This window comes from Pan paniscus, chromosome 7 (assembly GCF_029289425.2).
Source record: "Pan paniscus chromosome 7, NHGRI_mPanPan1-v2.0_pri, whole genome shotgun sequence".
Lineage (NCBI taxonomy): Eukaryota > Metazoa > Chordata > Mammalia > Primates > Hominidae > Pan > Pan paniscus.
In genome coordinates this window covers 156,148,025-156,167,027 of record NC_073256.2, presented here as the reverse complement: position 1 = coordinate 156,167,027, position 19,003 = coordinate 156,148,025, and the positions used below count along the sequence as shown (strand labels likewise).

General features: G+C 47.9%; 1 protein-coding gene across 1 annotated transcript in view; it reads left to right on the top strand.

The window, feature by feature from the left end:
• The window catches only part of COL22A1 (collagen type XXII alpha 1 chain), a 326,388-nt gene that overhangs the window by 123,894 nt on the left and 183,491 nt on the right, over nt 1-19,003 (top strand). Inside the window, exons 13-16 of the mRNA XM_008972890.2 lie at nt 10,330-10,383; nt 11,748-11,801; nt 12,905-12,958; nt 15,301-15,345. Coding sequence (XP_008971138.2) covers nt 10,330-10,383; nt 11,748-11,801; nt 12,905-12,958; nt 15,301-15,345 — 207 coding nt within the window. The remainder of the gene's footprint in view (nt 1-10,329; nt 10,384-11,747; nt 11,802-12,904; nt 12,959-15,300; nt 15,346-19,003) is intronic.

Genomic DNA, 19,003 nt, shown 5'->3' with positions numbered 1-19,003 from the left:
ATGCTCAGGATATCTCTGCCTCCCTGTTATTGATTCTTCCTCCTTGCACGCCCAGCATCCCGCTTTGCCTGCTGAAATCTTAGGGGTGCTTCTAATCCAGTCACCATCAAGGTGCCCAGCATCAAGCAAGGCATTTCTATGGGCATTGTCCTATTTGTCCCTCCCATAGATTGCAGGTGAAAGACATCATTATTGTTATGCCCATTTCATGGAAAAGGGCACTGAGGCTTAGAAAAACATGCCGATACATTCATGGGATTGATTTCATTGTAAAAGGATATAGGAGGACAAAATAGTTTATAATGAGCTCTGGCTTGCTTGAAATCCTAGCAAGTACTAGCTGAGGACCCAGCATGGTGCTGGGGGGCTAGGCAGGGACAGCAAATGGGGGTGCGAGCTTTGGAGAATGATTAACTCTTAAGAGTAAATAGGAGGGTAGGGACGTAGGATGTTTTAAAAAAAAATCACTCTGACCACTGTGTAACTGATAGGGCACAGCCATTGGAAAGAAGGTATGTTCCTACTCAGTCCTGCTTCTCATTGGGTGGGGGCCCTTTGGGTGACAGTCAGGTCTGCAGTCACAGAGAAGTCAGGTCTTCCCTTATCCCAACACAACAGACACACCTTGTGCTGTCCACAGTGTTAAATAATGGGTTCTTCTCACCAGAACCAGGTTATTTCTTCAATGTTTTTCAAAGGCAGGCTTTAACTGAAGTTATAAGAAGATTGCTTGGAGGTAGAATTGGACTGCAGGGCGGGAGGAGGAATGAAGAGGGAGTTCCACGACATGTGGATTTTCTTCCCGGAGCCTCTCTCCCAGAGTGTTGACCAAGAAAGGTCTCTGGAAACCACAAGACACTTCTACATATCAGGGGAACCATGGTCTGAAAGTGCGTGCTCCCCAAATTCATATGTTGAAATCCTAACCCCCAAGGTGATGGTATTGGGAGGTGGGGCTCTTGGGAGGTGATTGGGTCATGAGGGTGGAGCCTTTATGAATGACTGGATTGGCCTTTATAAAAGAGATCCCGGAGAGCCTGTTTGTCCTTTTCACCATGTGAGGTTACCGTGAAAAGACAGCCATCTCTGAACCAAAAAGCAGGCCTTCACCTGACACCAAATCTGATGGCACCTTGATCTTGGACTTTTCCAGCCTCTGGAACAGTGAGAAATAAATTTCTGTAGTTTACAAGCTACCCAGTTTATGGTAGCCCCAAAAGACAAGGGGTTTCTGCTACTATGAGATATTTGGCACAATGAGGGATGGCACACACACTTTTGATTTTTTTAAGTTCTCCCTGAAGGCGTAAGATGAGCATGTTTTAGCAATAGCAGCCATGCAGAATTTATTGGCCAGCGCTGGTGATTTTATCTGGAATGGTATAGTGACTTTGAAAAGGAAGTGCCATGTACTGGGAAGAATCATGACATCAGTCTTTTATTGACCTCTTAATGTTCCAGGCTATTCAGTTTATGAGCTTCAGCCTCTGAGACTCCCTTTAAGAAGGGCAGGCCATGGCCAAGGTCACAGAGCTGGTTAGTAAGTGGGGCCAAGCCTGCATCCGCCTGACACAAGACACAAGACTGGGGATCCCCCACTTTTGACCACGGCATTGGTCAGTGTCAGTTCCCTGCCCCTCCTTCAATGTGATGCTGATTTCTGGGAATTATTGACCCTCAAAAACCTTATAGGAATCAGCTTACTTTATATAAAGACTGCATTATAGAGCCTCTGATCCAGAAAATATAAATTATACATTTGTCTTTATATTTGTGAAACTTCTAAGATATAGATATATTGACGCCATTTGCCTCTAGCTCTGGGTCCTTTTCTCTTTGTTCATGGCTGGCTTAATCAGCACCCCCATCTCCTATTCTTAGCCTGTGCATTAATGTGCATTATTCATGGTTATCGAGTTGGATAACTGTGGTTGAGTGCCTTCTATTTTTACAATAATTAAAGGGTTTAAGGGGAAATTAGTTTAGCTGCTTATGTGCCCTCAAATAGCCTTGTAGGTTAGGGGCAAAATGCCCAGAGTTAGAATAAATAGAGGTGCTGCAGGCCCTGTCCATGGTGCTGAAGGACACATTGGGGAAGTTCTGAAGTTCACAGCACTGCAGGGCCTCAGGCAGAGCTGGGATAGGAATCTGCATTTCTCCTCTAGCTCCATCTGACACTCAGGTGCTTGCCAAGTCTAATGGACCAGTCACAAAACCAAGGGCTTCGTACAAGAGGGTGAGAGCACTTATGGGAAGGGTAAATGCTGGACTCCTGAACTGGGAGGGCAGGGGAAGCTCAGGGTGCAGACCCCGGTCACAGACTGGCTGGATCTAGAACTTGGCTGGGTCACTTAGCAGCTGTGTAACAGTGGGTCAGTTACTTAGCCCTGTAACCTTTGCTTTCCTCATGCATAAATTAACAACTATAATAGTACTTGCCTCGGAGGGTTTCTGCAAGGATTAAATGAGCTAATGAAAATAGATGACTTATGTTTGTAAAAAGTGCTCATAAACGTTAAACATAATTACCATTACACCAGCATAGTGTTCCATTTTTTTATAAACCAAATGATGTCTTCTGCGCTCTCAGCATTAATGAGGTCTTATTCCCAGAGGTGACCAGCAGCAAAATGTCAGAGCTCTTCAGCCTCCCCACTGAGGAGGACTTCTGTAACTCCTAAAACCTCAGGAAGCCTAGAGAGTGTTATTAGAAAGCATGTTCCAGGAGGCCAACATAAAGAACCTTCCCTTTCTTCAAATTCACCTAAAATAATTCATAGATCATCTAAGAATCATGATAGTACCTCGTATTTACAAGAACTTGCTATCTGCTAGGATTCATGCATGTGCTATTTAGTTTAACTTTCATGGTAAATATTGCTGTCCTTGTTTTACAGGCTATTCACTATAAAATGAAAATTCACCTGGGACCAAGCACAGGTGACTTTACCTCTTCATGGGGATGAGCCAGGATTTGAGTTCATGTTTTCAGACTTCACAGCCTGCATTTGTCATGCTGGCAAATGATTGTCAAACTTGAGACAACATCCAAATCACCTGGAGGACTTGTTAAGCCAACAGGCTGGACCCCACTCCCAGAATGTCTGATTTAGTATGTCTGGGGTGGGGCCTGAGAAGTTGCCCTTCTAACGCAACCCCAGGTGAGGTTGATGCAGCTGGCCTGTGACCATGCTTTCAGAACCACTGCCCAGCATATTCCCAAGACCCCACTAAAGGGCCTACCAAATGGATGAAGAATATTAGTAACAGCACCTCTAGCAATGCAACGATCTTTTTGTTAACATTTAGAAATAGGGCCTGATATTTAATTAGCCAAAAGAGCAGCAGAAATATTTGCTCTTTCCTTTCTCTGTGTCTTACTTGATGAGGTAAAAGGATGATCCCTGGGGCTCCGGATGCTGACAAGTGGGCGAGAGGAGATGGATAATTTCCTGCTAGATGGTTGCCCCCCTCCCCATATGCCTCCAAATGAGATCATGGAGGAAGTGAGTTTGTATGTGGCGGAGGGAGAGGCAGGGGTGGAAGACAGGTCAGAGCCTGGACTTGGAGCCAAGCCCTGATTTTGAGTCACAGCAGCCGTTGTGAACACAGGGAAGCCCCTCTTCTCTGAGCCTTGGTTGTCTTCTGCAGTGGATCTCATCCATTGTCATTCTCTTATATCCTGAGTGTTGATTTTCTTTTTATAGGTGGAAAATAGAGGCTTGGGTAGTTTACCCAAAATAATAGTATCTAATGCTTGTTTTGAATTTCTCTGTATACGAGGCATTTCCCAAGTATTTTCTCAAGGCCTCTTACCAGCCATCTTGAGCCAGAGGTACTCCTCGTCCTTGTGTCATCTCCCTTCCAGGTGAAGGAGTTGAGACATAGGAGGGGAATGAGTCTGTTCTGCTCTGTTAACATGAGACAGAGGCTGCATGCAGATCAGACCCTCTCCTCCCAGCCTAGGCATTTTTTCCCTTCTCTTTCTCTCTCTTCTTTGCTTACTTCCTGCCCTTTCCTTTCTTTTCCTTTTTTTCTTCTGTGCTTTATTGTGGATCCTTAGCTTTACATATTCTTTTAAAGATCTTTCTATGCCTGACGTTACCAATCTGGGGGCAACCTCTAGTCTTTTCCCCAGTCTTCTCCCTGACCCGTCCCATGCACTTGGATGAGTGTTCTTAGTTATCAAGAGATACAATGGAAGAGTTCACATTTCAATAATACTTCATAGTCTGCAAATTATGTCCACATTTAATTCTCATCTGAAAGCCTGTAAACCTCTACTTTAGAAATGATGAGAGGCTCCTAGAAGTTAAATGACTTTCCTAGTGGAAGATGAATAGGCAGCTCAGGGCTATAACTTTCTTTTTTCCTTCTTTTTTTTTTTTTTTTTTTTGGGGAGGGGGGATGGTGTCTAGCTCTGTGGCCCAGGCTGCCAGGCTGGAGTGCAGTGGCACGATCTTGGCTCACTGCAACCTTCGTCTCCTGGGTTCAAGCAATTCTCCTGCCTCAGCCTCCCAAGTAGCTGGGATTACAGGTGCCTGACACCACTTCCAGCTAATTTTTGTATCTTTAGTAGAGACGGGGTTTCACTGTGTTGGCTGAGATGGTCTCGAACTCCTGACCTCATGATCCACCCGCCTTGGCCTCCCAAAGTGCTGGGATTACAAGCGTGAGCCACTGTGCCCGGCCTAACTTTCTCTTTTCAAAGATGCTATGGGCAGCTGATGGTGAGTCCAGCTGGGGAATTTTGGAAGGTCTATCACAAGGGAATGGTGAAGATGTTTTGTAATGTTAAGAATCAGTGATACTAATATTAATACTAATGAAATATTTGAGTTAGGTTGACTTTCTCTTGGGGCAAAATTTTCATAGGGCAGGAATCATTCTAGTAAAATGCTTGGATCTCAGGATGACTTTCAGGTGGATGTTTCTTAAAATCTATGTATTTGCAGTGCTGACTTGGTTGTCTTAACCAAGTAAAAAAAGATTCAAAAAGAGATGTTACCGTCTCTGACTCAGAACATATTCACTTCTACAGAGACCTCTAGTTCTCTTCTTAGAATACACAGTAAGGGTGGCCACATCCCTGAACAAAGCTGAAGGGACTTTCTTCTACTACCTCAGCCATCTAAAACCAACACGCCTAGTTTTCCATGTCCTTGGGAAGACCAATTCTGAAGTTAGATTGACGATCCCTATTTAGAAATGAAGACCAAGACTCAGAGCACTTCGACAATTTGGCCAAAGTCATCAGTACTTAGTGATGGGGAGGCAGGGAGGGTGGGAGGTGGACAGTGTGAAGCTGTGGCTCATTGGCTCTAAGGACCATTACCTCTCTACCCCACCCGCTGTTCACTTTGTCTCTGGGGCTTACACAAGACTAATTTTAAAGTAGGAGAGTCTTCCGTTCCCTTACAAGCCCACAGGGCTCTAGAAAGAATTGAAGCACACAGGGCAGTGTGGACACTATGTCAAGCCAGACACTGGAAGTGCAGAGGTGCTTAAGTCCTGCTCCACATCTCACAGAGCTCCCATCTTGTGGATGAGAGAAATTCACACAGACATCTACTGGGCATCTATTTGAAAGAACCAACAAGGCTAGAAAACTGGCAGCTGGGAGGAGAGGCCAAGGTGTCCTGCTGCCCCCTCCTTTATTCCTGAGGCAGAAGCCCATCCCATCAAGACGTCCCTGCCTCTGCGTTCAGCTGCAGGGTTTCCCAACCCACCAGAGCCAGAAGACAGACTGGTCATTCGAGGACCTGCCATCGTAAGTGGGTGACCAACATCTCAGGCGAGTCACCCCCAGCGGCCTGATTCTGGAGGGAGGCACTATCTAGCGCATGCCCTCAGAGGAAGTCCTCATCCTTTTGTGATGCTCCCTGCTATAGGAAAATCTATCATTGATTCCTAGGGTTGTGGGGATGTGTCTCATGGACTGGTGTCCCTGGAAATGGACATCACCATTTGCCCAGGTTAGTGCAAGAGGCAGGTAGGGGTTGGAGCATGGACCTTGGAGACACAGGCTGTGTTGGGAGCTGAGCCCACTTTATTGCTCACCACCGTCTCCTGGCTCCACGCAGAGCTTCTCCGCCTCTGAGGCAGTCAAATGAGTGTTCCTTTCAGTATTCCCAGGGGAGCAGGGCTGGTGGAGGCTGAAGAGGAAGGGCAGAATCCCTGGAGAGGGAGAGCTAAGGCTGGTTGCTAAAGTGTGAACTACCCCAACCTGCCTCACTCTGCCATGTAGACTCCCCGGTAGCCATGAGAAAGTCATGCACCTGCCCTGTGCCCCAGTGTGCCTGAAGGTAGGGTGAGGATAGCAACACTTAGCTTATAGGGCTGCCCCACAACCAGGGAACTGATGTGAGTTCGGACACCATTAAGTGTTGTGAAGATGTTCGGAAGCACACTCTGGGGCCTGGAGTCTGGCTCTTCTATAAGCACTGTAACTTTGGGCAGATTAAATCTAATCTAATCAGCTGATTAGATTAGAGCTAATCAGCTGTCTGTGCCTTTGTTTCATAAACACTGAAATGGAGATGATGATTCTGTCTCTTTCATAGAACTGTTGTGGGGAGGCGTTGAATGCAGTGATGGATGTAAAGTGCTCAGTGCCTGGCGCCTTGTAATAATAGATAAACTATCCTCAGCAACATCTGTACTATCACATTAATACACTATGATTAATATTACTTTACTCTGACTGTTGGTTCTGCCATTATTAAACATGCATGTGTGTTTCATCGGGTAGAAATCACCTCCTCCTGTACTGGTTACCTCTTTCAATCTCAGATTTTAAAATTTAAATTCCAGAACTGCCAAATGGGGAAGTGGCTCAAGGGGAGGGGAGGTGGCTCCTCATTTTGCTGATGTGTAACTGGAGGCTGAGAAAGCACCTGCCATGACAGCATGCTCCAAGGAAGATGCTTGTGATAGTTTAACCCACAAAAGTAAACCACTGGCCCCCACTTTTCCCAAGAAACAACTGATGACAGAAATCCCCTGTCCTTCCCATTGAACAATCCTTTCTCTCATGAAATATTCCCAAACCACTTGTCTGCCCCTTTGTATCCAGCCAAGGATGGACAGGTATCCTGGAATTAGCATGTCTCCCACCTTCCAAAAATCACCCCTAAATACAACACTTGCCAGTCTGAGACTGTCTCAGTATTTCCTCTTTTAACCCTAGAAATAAGATTGATTCTCCAACTAACATCTTCGAACCCTCTGCTGAAATGAAAGCAATGGCAGCCTGGTCTCCATCACAAGTTTAAGAATGAACAGCCCTTGTTCATTTTGTCTTGGACCCAGTTTTACCCTAGATGAGGCTCTGAGAAGCAGCAGTCCCTCTCCCTGCATGGGCTCTGGGCTCTGAGCCACAGCAGGTCCTTCCATGCCCTTGAAAAGGGTCTGGTAGGCCAGGGCCTCATGGAGAATCATCAACAAGGGCATGAGTAAGCCTTCAAGAAAACCCACTGTAAAGGAACTTGCTTCACTTGGTTTAACTCTGCACTTTTTTCCACAGAGTTGTTTGATCAAAGAATCCCCATTTCCTTTGGAAATGCTCTGGGAAGCACCTGGGAGGATTTTAATACTTAAAACAACTTTTCACAGTGGCCGCGTGTGATGGTTAATACCATCAACTTGATTGGACTGAAGGATACAAAGTATTGATCCTGGGTGTGTCTGTGAGGGTGTTGCCAAAGGAGATTAACGTTTGAGTCAGTGGGCTGGGAAAGGCAGACCCACCCTTAATCTAGGTGGGCACCATCTAATCGGCTGCCAGCACAACTAGAATATAAGCAGGCAGAAAAATGTGGAAGGAGACACTGGCCCAGCCTCTTAGCCTCCATCTTTCTCCCATGCTGGATGCTCCCTGCCCTGGAACATTGAACTCCAGGTTCCTCAGTTTTGGAACCTGGACTGGCTCTCCTTGCTTCTCAGCCTGCAGATGGCCTGTTGTGGGACCTTGTGATCTTGTTGTTAGTTAATAAACTCCCCCTTTGAAAAAAAATATATATATATTTGTTCTGTCCCTCTAGAAAACCCTAATACACCGTGATTGTCCCCATTTTATAGAAAATTAAACTGAGATTCAGAGAGTAAGGGATTTGCCCCAAAGTACCCACCCTCCTCTAAGCGAGGGTCAGAGGGGTGGTGTTCAGCCTGCCCTTTCCATGAATGACTGCTTGCTAGGCTTCCTTGCTGGAGACATCCCCTCTGCCAGTCCCCACCCACATGAAGTTACTACCCCTCAGGGCCCAGGATTAGACCCTCCTGGTCCCAAGCCTGAGAACCACAAGCAACTTACAAGTGAGTCAGTGTTGTGTCTTTGCACAGTCCCTTTGTCTCTGCTGTTGAATTGTCAGGTAAGGGCAGCAGAGCAAATCTGTGTGGCCATCCCCAGAGGCTTACGGTGCACACAGCAGCTGGCAAAGGTGTTCTTTCCCAGGCCACAGGTGCGCTGGTGGGGTGCTTCCATTGATCCCGCTGTCATCGTGGGCCTGGGTCACTGGGAGAACAGACAGTACCAGGAAGCCCAATTCTGTTCTCACAGCATAGTGTGCACACTTTCATTTACCAAACCTTGCCTCACCTTGCAGCCATCCTGCTGCTGGTAACAATATCCACACTTCACACCTGAGGCCAGTGGGACTCTGAGACTTCCAGGGTGTGTTTAAGGTCTCACAGCCAGGGCTGGGCACCTGCAACCTTCACCTCCCTGGTTCAAGCGATTCTCCTGCCTCAGCCTCCCAAGTAGCTGGGATTATAGGTGCCTGCCACCACCATATCCCCCATGCCTAGACTTGGAATTACTCCTGTAATTCCAGCACTTTGGGAGGCCAAGGAGGTGGATTGCCTGAGCTCAGGAGTTCGAGGCCTGCCTGGGCAACATTGTGAAACCCTGTCTGTGCAAAAAATACAAAAATTCGCCAGATGTGGTGATGTGTGCATGTAGTCCAAGCTACACAGGAGGCTGAGGTGGGAGGATTGCTTGAGCCGAGGAGGTCAAGGCTGCATGAGCCATGTTCATGTCACTGTACTCCAGTTCGAGTGAAAGAACAAGACCATGTCTCAAAGAAAAGGTCTCACAGCCAGGAAGGTCTAGAGCTGAGATGGACTCATGTCTGTCTCATGCCATGGCCAGAGACATTTGTCTGTCAGTCTTTCTCTTCAATATCACACTGACTTATGTCAGACAGAATGTTGAGGCCATGGAAGGCACTTCATAGAAATTTTAAAAGCATGTGTATGCATGCATGTTTGTAGATAAAATCTAGAAATATATCTGATATGCTTTGAGAAAATAATACATATCTCATAGGATTATGATGAGTAAATCAGATGATGTATGTAGAAATATACTTTGGCACATAGTGTTTTATAAACTTTACATAGAGATTCATCTGTTCATTTGTTCATTGAATACCCAGCACCCGCACTGTATAGAGGGAAACAGCCCAGAGAGAGGTGCAGCCTTGCTCAGTGCCACACAGACACTGACGGAGAGCTGGGAGTGGGGCGGGGAGGTCTCAGGCAGGATCCTTTGATTGGCACCAAGTGGTGTTGGAGCTGGGCGGGAGCTTAGAGGTGCTGGAGTTACCTGTTTCTAAATTCCCTGCCCCAGCCTTCTCCGGGATGTGTGTGGAATAGAAAGTGGGGTGAGGAGCTGGTCTAGCCCCCGACTTCCCACAGCTGCACCGTGTTTATTCATGTCATGTGTGTCTGCATGAGATTCCTTGGAAAGAAGTTTGTCCCAGCTAAAATTAAAACAAGTTGAATACCTTTTCTAGCCCAGTGGTTCCCAAGCAGGAGGCTTTTGGCAATATCTGAAGACATTTTTGGTTGTCACCCCTGGAGGGTGCTGCTGGCATCTAGGGATGCAGCCGAGCATCCTACAGTGCACAGCTCAGCCCCATAGCAAAGGCTCATCCAGTCAGATGTCTATGATGCCAAGGTTGAGAGCCCCGCTGCAGCCCAATCCTCTACTTTACACATATGACACCAAGCCCAGGGCGAGGAAGGGCCGCACCTCCAGCTAGTGAAGGACTATGGACCAGAGCTGCTTCCTCCCACATCAGGTGCATACAGATCTTCTGGGTATGTGGCTATGACATGGACCCTGATGTAGATCTGATGTGAAACCTGGGAATCTGCATTTTTACTCTCCCAAGTGATGCCTATGCTGCAGGCTTGTGGATCAATTTTTGAGCAGCAGTCTTGGTCACAATTTCCTTCCCTTCCTGGCACGTTCTCCACTGCACTAGCATTCTGAGAGCCTGTCTCAGTTATTCTTTACTAATTGCTATTCTCTTTTTTTGGCTTTAGGGTTCCCTGGGCCTGCCCGGCCCCCCTGGGAGAGACGGCAGCAAAGGCATGAGAGTAAGTTCTGTTCCGTCTGCCCTGGCTCACAAGGCAGTACTAGGCTGGTGATCTCCTGGTCAGAACCCCATGTCCTTAAGTGGGGTGGCATTGCCAGGGCCAGACTTGAGTGGGGACTTATTTATATTAGGATCCTCGCAGATACCAGGAGCTCAGCCTAATAGCTGTGACAAGACCAGCAGCGGATTTGCCCCCCAGGTATCGCCTTCCTGTCCTTGGAAATGATTTTTCATTTAGTTAACAAGTAGTTCTGCAAGGCAACCTTGTTATCCCCCATGCCTAGACTTGGAACTAGCCCCAGCGAGGCAATGGATTTGCTTAAGACCCCAGTTTGTAGCTGGAGGAGTCAGAGTGAGACCCAAGCAACACCCCACACCCTATGTGGAAGCCAGCTTTCCTCCGATCATTACCCCAAACCCCACCTCTTCATCTCACCTGCCTCTGAGCTGCAACATCCTCCAGCAACCCAAGCTCAAAGTGATCTCAGCTCCGGTGGGTCAGTCTCCTCTCCACCAAGCATCCAAGTAGACATTAGTTCTGCGTTCTTCACCTCTCCGATCCCTTCGCCATGTTCAGCCACACATAATCAGGTCTCAGAGAGGGAACCTGGCTTGTGAGCAACGCTGAGGTCCACAGCTGGCAGCACTTTGGGACAGGTGGTCTAAGATCCTGGAGACAAGGGAGAAAGGGGAGTTACTTGGACCCTAGACTCTCTTCTCACTCCATTCTAGGTGGCCAACATCCTTTCCGTGAAGACAACCGTCAGGGTGGCGCCAGTTTTTACACTTTCCCCCTGCTCTCTCCAAAGTTAATTTTGTTGACTTCCAGCCACAGAAGTGAGTAGGAGTGGAGCTAATACTGTGTTGCCAGACATGGTGGCTCACACCTATAATCCCAGCTATTTGGGAGGCTGAGGCAGGAGAATCACTTGAGGCTAGGATTTCAAGGCCAGCATAGGCAACAAAGTGAGACTCTGTCTCTACAAAAAAATAAAACAACTGGCTGCAGTGGTGCGTGCCTGTAGTCCAGGCTACTTGGGAAGCTGAGGCAGAAGGATCACTTGAGCCAAGTATTTTGAGGTTATAATGAGTGAGCTATGATCGTGCCACTGCACTCCAGTCTGGGAGACAGAATCAGACCCTGTTTCTAAAGAAAAAAACATACTGTGTGCAGCAAAGGTCCACTTCTTTGCTTATAGAAATAGCATCTGAGGGGAGCCCGGGCCCTGCTCACTGGTGGCTACCTTGTTTCTGTGATGTGTTCTGAGCTGCAGGAAGCAGAGGCCCTGGGAGACTGTGGGCTTCTCTGGTGTACCTGGGCCTGTGTCCCACTGCCTATGACTTTGTGTTGTTTTGTTTGTTCAGGGGGAGCCAGGAGAGCTGGGAGAGCCGGGGCTGCCGGGTGAGGTCGGCATGCGGGTGAGTGTTGCTGTGAGCTGGGCCCTTCTGATGCTCCCAGGGGACAAGGCCCAGTGCAAAGCCAGTTGCTTTAGGTGCAGAAGAGATGCTCAGATAGGTTCCCTGCCTCCTCTTCTCATATAACTGCTTGCACATTTGTGTGTGTATATCCACACACAATTTTTACAAAAATGTATTTATATCATACTTGGTCATTTATCTTTGTTATTTAACAAGAGATGAGAGACATCTTTCTATGTAAATACAGATGGGCCCCACACATTCTCTTAATCAATGCATAGAATTAGATGTATTGGATGTATCCAATCATACATGGATATATTGTAATATATAACATTCATATGGATGTATTGTAATATATAACATTCCCCTATTTATGGTCCTAAGGACTATACTAATGTCATTTGTTTTCCACTAAAATTAATGAAGCACTGAATATGTGTGCATGTGTGCATTTGTGTGTTTCTCCTTATCTACTATATTTTTATTGCAGTAGGATAGATTAAAAATTGGGATACCCTTGGCTGAATGAATACATGTTGTTATTTTAGCAGACTTTAATAGATAATTTCCAAACTAGTTGTTCAGAGGCAATAGCACTTCATGGTCTGGTTAGCAGAGGCACCTCCAGGTCTGCAGACTTCTGAGCTCTTTGTCAGGACTTGTCCAGGCTGTACTGAGCCCATGGCAAAGTGTGAATGATGAGCCACAGGAATCAGTTGTAATGTTTCAGAAGCTGTGAACATATCCAGACCCAGGTCATGGGGAGGCCGAGGGGCACAGGGAGAGTGAAATGGAATAGTAGCATCTGGCCTCCTGGTGGTTCATAGGCACACGCCTTTAGCTGTTTCTTGAAGTCAAGAGAATCTGGGTGTGAATCAGGGCTCCACCAGGCAGCAGATGGCATGACTTCTAAATAGGGAAGGGAAGCAGAGGTCGAGGGAGTGTCTGCTGGCGAGACCTGTGCCACCAGCATGGGCAGCACTTGGTGGGAGGTGAGCTAGCAGCTCTTGTCACCAAACATGGGACTGGCTGAGCTGTACGGCTGCACTTGCCTTTCTTTTCCATCCCTGAAACTTTACTCTGTAAATGCTCTTCTGCAGGGGCCCCAAGGACCACCTGGACTCCCCGGACCTCCTGGACATGTCAGAGCTCCTGTAAGTGAAGGCACTTGTCTGGGCAGGGGTTCTACCCCTTCTCCAGGAATCAAAAACCAGGTTCTAGCAAGTTCCTCCACCTGCATCTAGACAATAATGCTGTTTTGCCTTACTGATGCCAATGAAGTGTTGGTATCTCCTTTCTTAGACCAGAAATTATTAGATGTTACAGTCCATAAGAATCACCCAGAGAACAAGTTTAAATGCATATTCCTGGGACCCCTTTCTCACATCAAGAAGCAGGGTAGATCCCAGGAATCTGCATTTTTAACCAGCACCACAGGATTTTTGACACTTGATCTAAAGAATTCATTTTCCCCAGCCTGTCCTGTACTGTACTCTTGTAAGAAGGGTGGAGTCTACTGAATTCTTAGCCCCTGGAACAGTGCCAGACTGTCCAGTATGGTGTTCAGTATGTCCAGTGAATAAAGAGATGAACAAACAGATATGGTGTACGAGGAACGAAGTAGCTTCTCGAACATTTAACACTATTCTCGATTCTCTATAAAGACACAAGCACACGTATGTTTATTGCAACACTATTTACAATAGCTAAGACTTGGAACCAACCCAAACGTGCATCAATGATAGACTGGATAAAGAAAATGCAGCACATATGCACCATGGAATACTACGCAGCCATAAAAAAGGATAAGTCCTTGTCCTTTGTAGGGATATGGATGAAGCTGGAAACCATCATCCTCAGCAAACTAACACAGGAACAGAGAACCAAACACTGTATGTTCTCACTTATAAGTGGGAGTTGAACAATGAGAACACATGGACACAGGGAGAGGAACATCACACACCAGGGCCTGTTGGGGGGTGGTGGGCAAGGGGAGGGAGAGCATTAGGACAAATATCTAATGCATGCAGGGCTTAAAACATAGATAAATGAAAGAAGCAGTGTAAAATGTCATTTTCAAGCAAAGCAGCTTGAGTTGCCAGGGAGACATTGAAGACCTCTGATCTCTGTGTGTGACCAAAATATTTAGATGAAATTAAAACAGGAAGGATGCCCACTCACCCTTTAGGTCTGGATGGCCCTGCAGATGCTCTGCTCTTTACGACGGCATCTTGTGGCCTTGGCCCTGTACTCTCTCTAGGTCAAAGATGTGTGTATCATTCCAGAAATCAACAAGGAGGCCTGGGTGGCACCCGCTATCTCTACCATCTTTTCCATAGAATGCCCCAGGGTCTCTTCTCCAAGAAAGGAGAGAAAAGGGAGTGGAGCCCACAGGGAGCTCACATAGATACACAGGACATGTTCCTGCTCATCCTGCAGGTCCCTACCCTGCGCCATTGCCTGGCCTGCTGGTTGCTGCCTGGGGAGGAGCTGTGCTTTTGTCAGCTCATGTGGGTGGCCCCAGTGCCTCACCATGTAATCTGTGCACCTGGGAAGAGCAGGCACATGCACTGCCAGGCCTTCTGCTTCTCAAAGTAGGGCAGTAGCCTTCAGACACAACCCCTAGAAGATTCCTGTGCCAAACGAGGGATCGACACAGTCACTCGCTGGGTCAGTTAGTCATTCAACAAATGTGTATTAGTGCCTACCAAGTGACAGGCTCTGTTCTAGACTCTGGGGATACCATATTGAAGGAACTGCCCTAGTGGGGCTTACATTCTACCTGGGGAAGGCAGAAAATGCAGCGTTCAGGGCTGAGTATTATCAACAAAGTGATGCGTGGTAAGAGGATCCAGTGACCCTGGATGATGGGGTGGGGGGAAGCAGGGGGATCATGTTTTGGATCCTGCACTCAGAGAAACCCATATCCTGGCTGACATTCCCACCTAGTCTATACACAGAGGGGCAGGGAGTCCACAGCACAAGGTCTGGGTGCTGCTCTAGATGAAGGCAGGATGAGCAATGGGGACAGACAGTGACCCTATCCCCGAGGGAGGAGGGGCGATTGCCTTAAAGGAGCCATTCTCTGATTCAACGTTGGGACCCCTGGCTGGGCACCATGGTCATGGGGTATCACAGATGTAGTGTCTTGGGGGGAACTGACTTTGAAGCCACATTTCTGTCCTTGGCCACTTGAGTTCAGGAGCCGGGCTATGTCCCAATCTATGGCCGTGAGGACCTGGATCGCCTAAGCCAAGGGACAAGCCCAGGAACTCACGTCTCACTCTGGAAGTGGCCTGCCTCTGCTGCCCAGGCCCAGACCACACAGCAGCTGCTTTGTGGCCTTAGACTACACAGGGAGACAGGGTCCTCACTATCACCATCCCTGCCACCCTGGGCTGGAAGCTGCCAGGCAGTTTCTCCATGGACACCCCCAGGGTGAGCACAGAGAAGCCAGATTAAGATGTTGGGTCACTGCTCTTTCTTTTTCCCCCAGGGTCTCCAAGGAGAACGGGGTGAAAAGGGAACTCGAGGAGAAAAGGTATTTATAGTCTGCACTCATTCATCAATACGGCTTTCCATAGAAAAGGGAGAGGGTGCGTGGAACCATCTGCTCTGTGTATGCTCGTGTGTGTGTGTACACATTTGTGTGTGCATGTGTGCACATGTGTGTACATGTATATTTGCATGTGTATGTGTGCATGTGGCCGGCGAGGGCTGGTGCAGACAGTGTTAATTTCCCACCCTAAATGTAAGTTGTGCTGGGAAGGCTGTGGTCTCAGTACCTGCAGGTATTGTCATCCTCTGCACCAAGGCGGAGTTTAGGGTTTCCAGACCAGACAGGTTTAAGGATTGGACTCCAAAGTCCCAGTTGCTGCCTCAGAGGACTCGTATCTTACTTGGCAAGTTACATAACTTCTCTGGTCCTCAGTTACCCTGGCTCTCAAACAAATGGGAGAATGAGTGGTGACAGGAGTGGCATTGGTGACCTGCATTTGAGCCACAGTCACCAAACGTTGTGAACTGGCCCACACTCGGGCTCTTAAATGTAGATCGCCATCCAACCGACATGTCTGAGGAGGCCTAGGTGGAGGCTCCTTCATGACTGCTGCCAGGTAACAGTGGAAGGGTTCTCCGATTGGATTCTGCCATATGTGCTGACATTGTTGCCGGTTCAAGGTTCCCCTGGGGAGTGGTGGGGATAGCTGCCCAACCACTGCAACTCCCATCCAGCTCCACCTTCCCAAACCATAGCTGCTGCTGAATTTTCAGTGTACTCTTCCCAGGCCCATTCATTGAGTTCCTTACGATCTGGAGCAATGTGTCCCAAGAGCTGGGGCTAGGCCCTCTCGCCTAACCCATGTCTGAGATGCTTTGTTGGGGTCTGCTGCATGCTGTCTTCCTGCAGGATGTGACTCTCTAGTTCCATAGGAACTTGTTCTTCAACCTTAATTTACATTTATTTTAAGATATTTGAAAGATAGTGAAACATAGCCTGTAATCCTGCCATCCTGATACAACTATAGTGGGCGCGTAGGCATATTTCCCTTGGGAATTCTTACACATGGGGAGTGTCCCTCCACAGCCACATCATCCTGTATTCCACGCTGCGTCCTGTTTGCTGTTCCGACATGCAGTGTTTTCTCCGTGCTGCTGTAGAGTTTTTAGAGCTTGTTTTAAATGACTGCACAGCGTTCCCTGAGTGAATAAACCATAATTCAGGTACCCATTCCCCTGGCATTGATCATTTACAATTGTTTCCAGTTTTTCACTTTTAAAAAGAATGCTGCTGGGCGCAGTGGCTCACGCCTGTAATCCCAGCACTTTGGGAGGCCGAGGCAGGTGGATCATGAGGTCAGGAGATTGAGACCATCCTGGCTTAACACGGTGAAACCCCGTCTCTACTAAAAATAACAAAAATTAGCCGGGCTTGGTGGCGGGCGCCTGTAGTCCCAGCTACTCGGGAGGCTGAGGCAGGAGAATCACTTGAACCTGGGAGGCGGAGGTTGCAGTGAGCCCAGATTGTGCGTCTGCGCTCCAGCCTGGGCAACAGAGCAAGACTCCGTCTCAGAACAAAAAAAAAAAAAAAAAGAATGCTTTTGGTGAGCATTTTAAAACTTATAGCTTTATTTATTTATTTTCAAATTTATGATTATTTCCTTAGGCTGCTTTCCCAGAAGTGAAATTACTGGTCAAAGCAAATGAAACCTGTCTGTGGCTCGCTCACGTTGCTTTCTGAAAGGTCCCTTTTCATTCAGGGAGGCGGGGACTGGCCTCGTTCCCCAAAGCAGGCTCCCAAACATGATTTTTGTTTGTTTATATGTTAAATTTTAATCATTTTAACTTTAATAAGCAAAACCCTTACCGTTACCTCTTCCGAGAGCTTTCACATGTTTCTGTAGATTTGTTTGCTGGTCAGCTCGCTCTGTGGGCCCTCTGCTCCTTCCCTCACATGGTGAGGACATAAAAGTGGCATTTGGAGTAACTGAGGCTCTGGGCACACAGGAGCGTGGGTTGCTGTGCAGCTCTGGTGCTCGAGGGAGCAGGGGTCTTATTTCAATCCCCGTGTAGCGGAGAGTGGGGTTTGAGGAACTGCCCCGCAGCAGGGCTGGGCTGTAGAAGCCAGAGGAAGCTTGAGACTCACATCCAAAGCGTGTGGCTCAGCAGTGATTCAGGCAGAAGGCCCAGGCATGTGGGGGTCACACGCTGGCTGTCACCTGAGGGTGCACTCAGAGGTGGAGCCTGTCCCTGGCCTGGAGTCTGAAACAGGCTTCCAGGCATCCCGTCTTCCCTCAGCACCCACAGAGTGCCTGGTGCAGGCCCTCCATCAAGGTCCCAAGAGTTTAGCGGGCAACACCTGCCAACACATGGCGGATATTTACGTAGTCAGCTCAACACACGGCTGCAGGTGTGCAGTGCTTTACTGTCGAGCTGGGGCAGAGGTGGCCTTTGATACACGTTTGCTAAATCAATAAATGAATAAGAGATGACTCCTTCAAATCACATGTCCTACGGCCAGATCCCCTGTAAGGACAATGGATGAATCCAAGGTGTGGGATCCCCCCTCCAAAGGACAGGAGCACAGAGCCAGGCTGTGTGAAGACAACAGACAGCCATATTTGAAGGGGATATGGAGGCCAAAGACCCCCAGCGCCTTGGTCATCAGAACCAGATCCAGTACCAATGTGGTCCCTCGGGGGATAGCCAGAAGCCGGGATCAGCCTGGGAAGGCGGTGGCTTCTCCATTTGTCTGAATCCTGGGCTGGGCTGAGCCTGTCAGGGGAAGGCCACTCAGGGGCCTGTGGTGGTTCCGCTCCTGGGGCTTGTTTGCCTCATCTGGGTTCACTGTTCCATGAGCCAGCAGTCCAGGAAAGTGGGTGTAAGTCACACAGCACTAATCTGAAGTGCAAAAAGAATGTTTTTTGTTTGTTTGTTTGTTTTGCTTTGCTTGTTTTTTAAAGAATATGTATTTTTTAACTGAGGGGCCTGTCCCCAGCCTCAGTGTCTGCAGCTAGGCCACACGCGGCGCCGGGGCTCTGCAGAGGCGCCTCCCAGCACTCAGCACCCTCTGCCTCATGGAGAAACATGGAAGACATTCTGAAGAAATCCAAAACTATGGGTTTTTTGTTGTTGTTTTTTGTTTTATTTTTTCTGAGACGGAGTCTCACTCTGTTGCCCAGGCTGGAGTCAGTGGTGCGATCTCGGCTCACTGCAACCTCCACCTCCCGAGTCCAAGCAATTCTCCTGCCTCAGCCTCTCCTGAGTAGCTGGGACTACAGGCATGCACCACCATGCCTGGCTAATAAAACTATGTTTTAAGTATTTATTTTCTTTAATGTGCCAGAAAGAATCCCAAACTACAAGCATAATCTCTGACCTAAGAAACCTACAGTGTGATTAGAAATGTGTGAAAAGGTGAATGGACGCATCCATTCCTGTATTCTATTCATTGCCTCAGTCACGTGCCCGCCCACCCAGCCATCCAGCCACGAAGATTGGTATAAAAATCTTTTTTTAAAAAACGCTTTGCTCAAGCATCTCTCCCTCAGAAGTCTTGCTGGGTTTCCCTGGACCTGTCCCAGAGCCTCTCCTGTGCTGCTTAGAACCCCTGTCCTCTTCACCCTGATGACCTTGGTCACCCACATGGCATTTGTTTGCCTTTCAGCCACCCACCCCCCCCCCCCCACACATATGTAGAC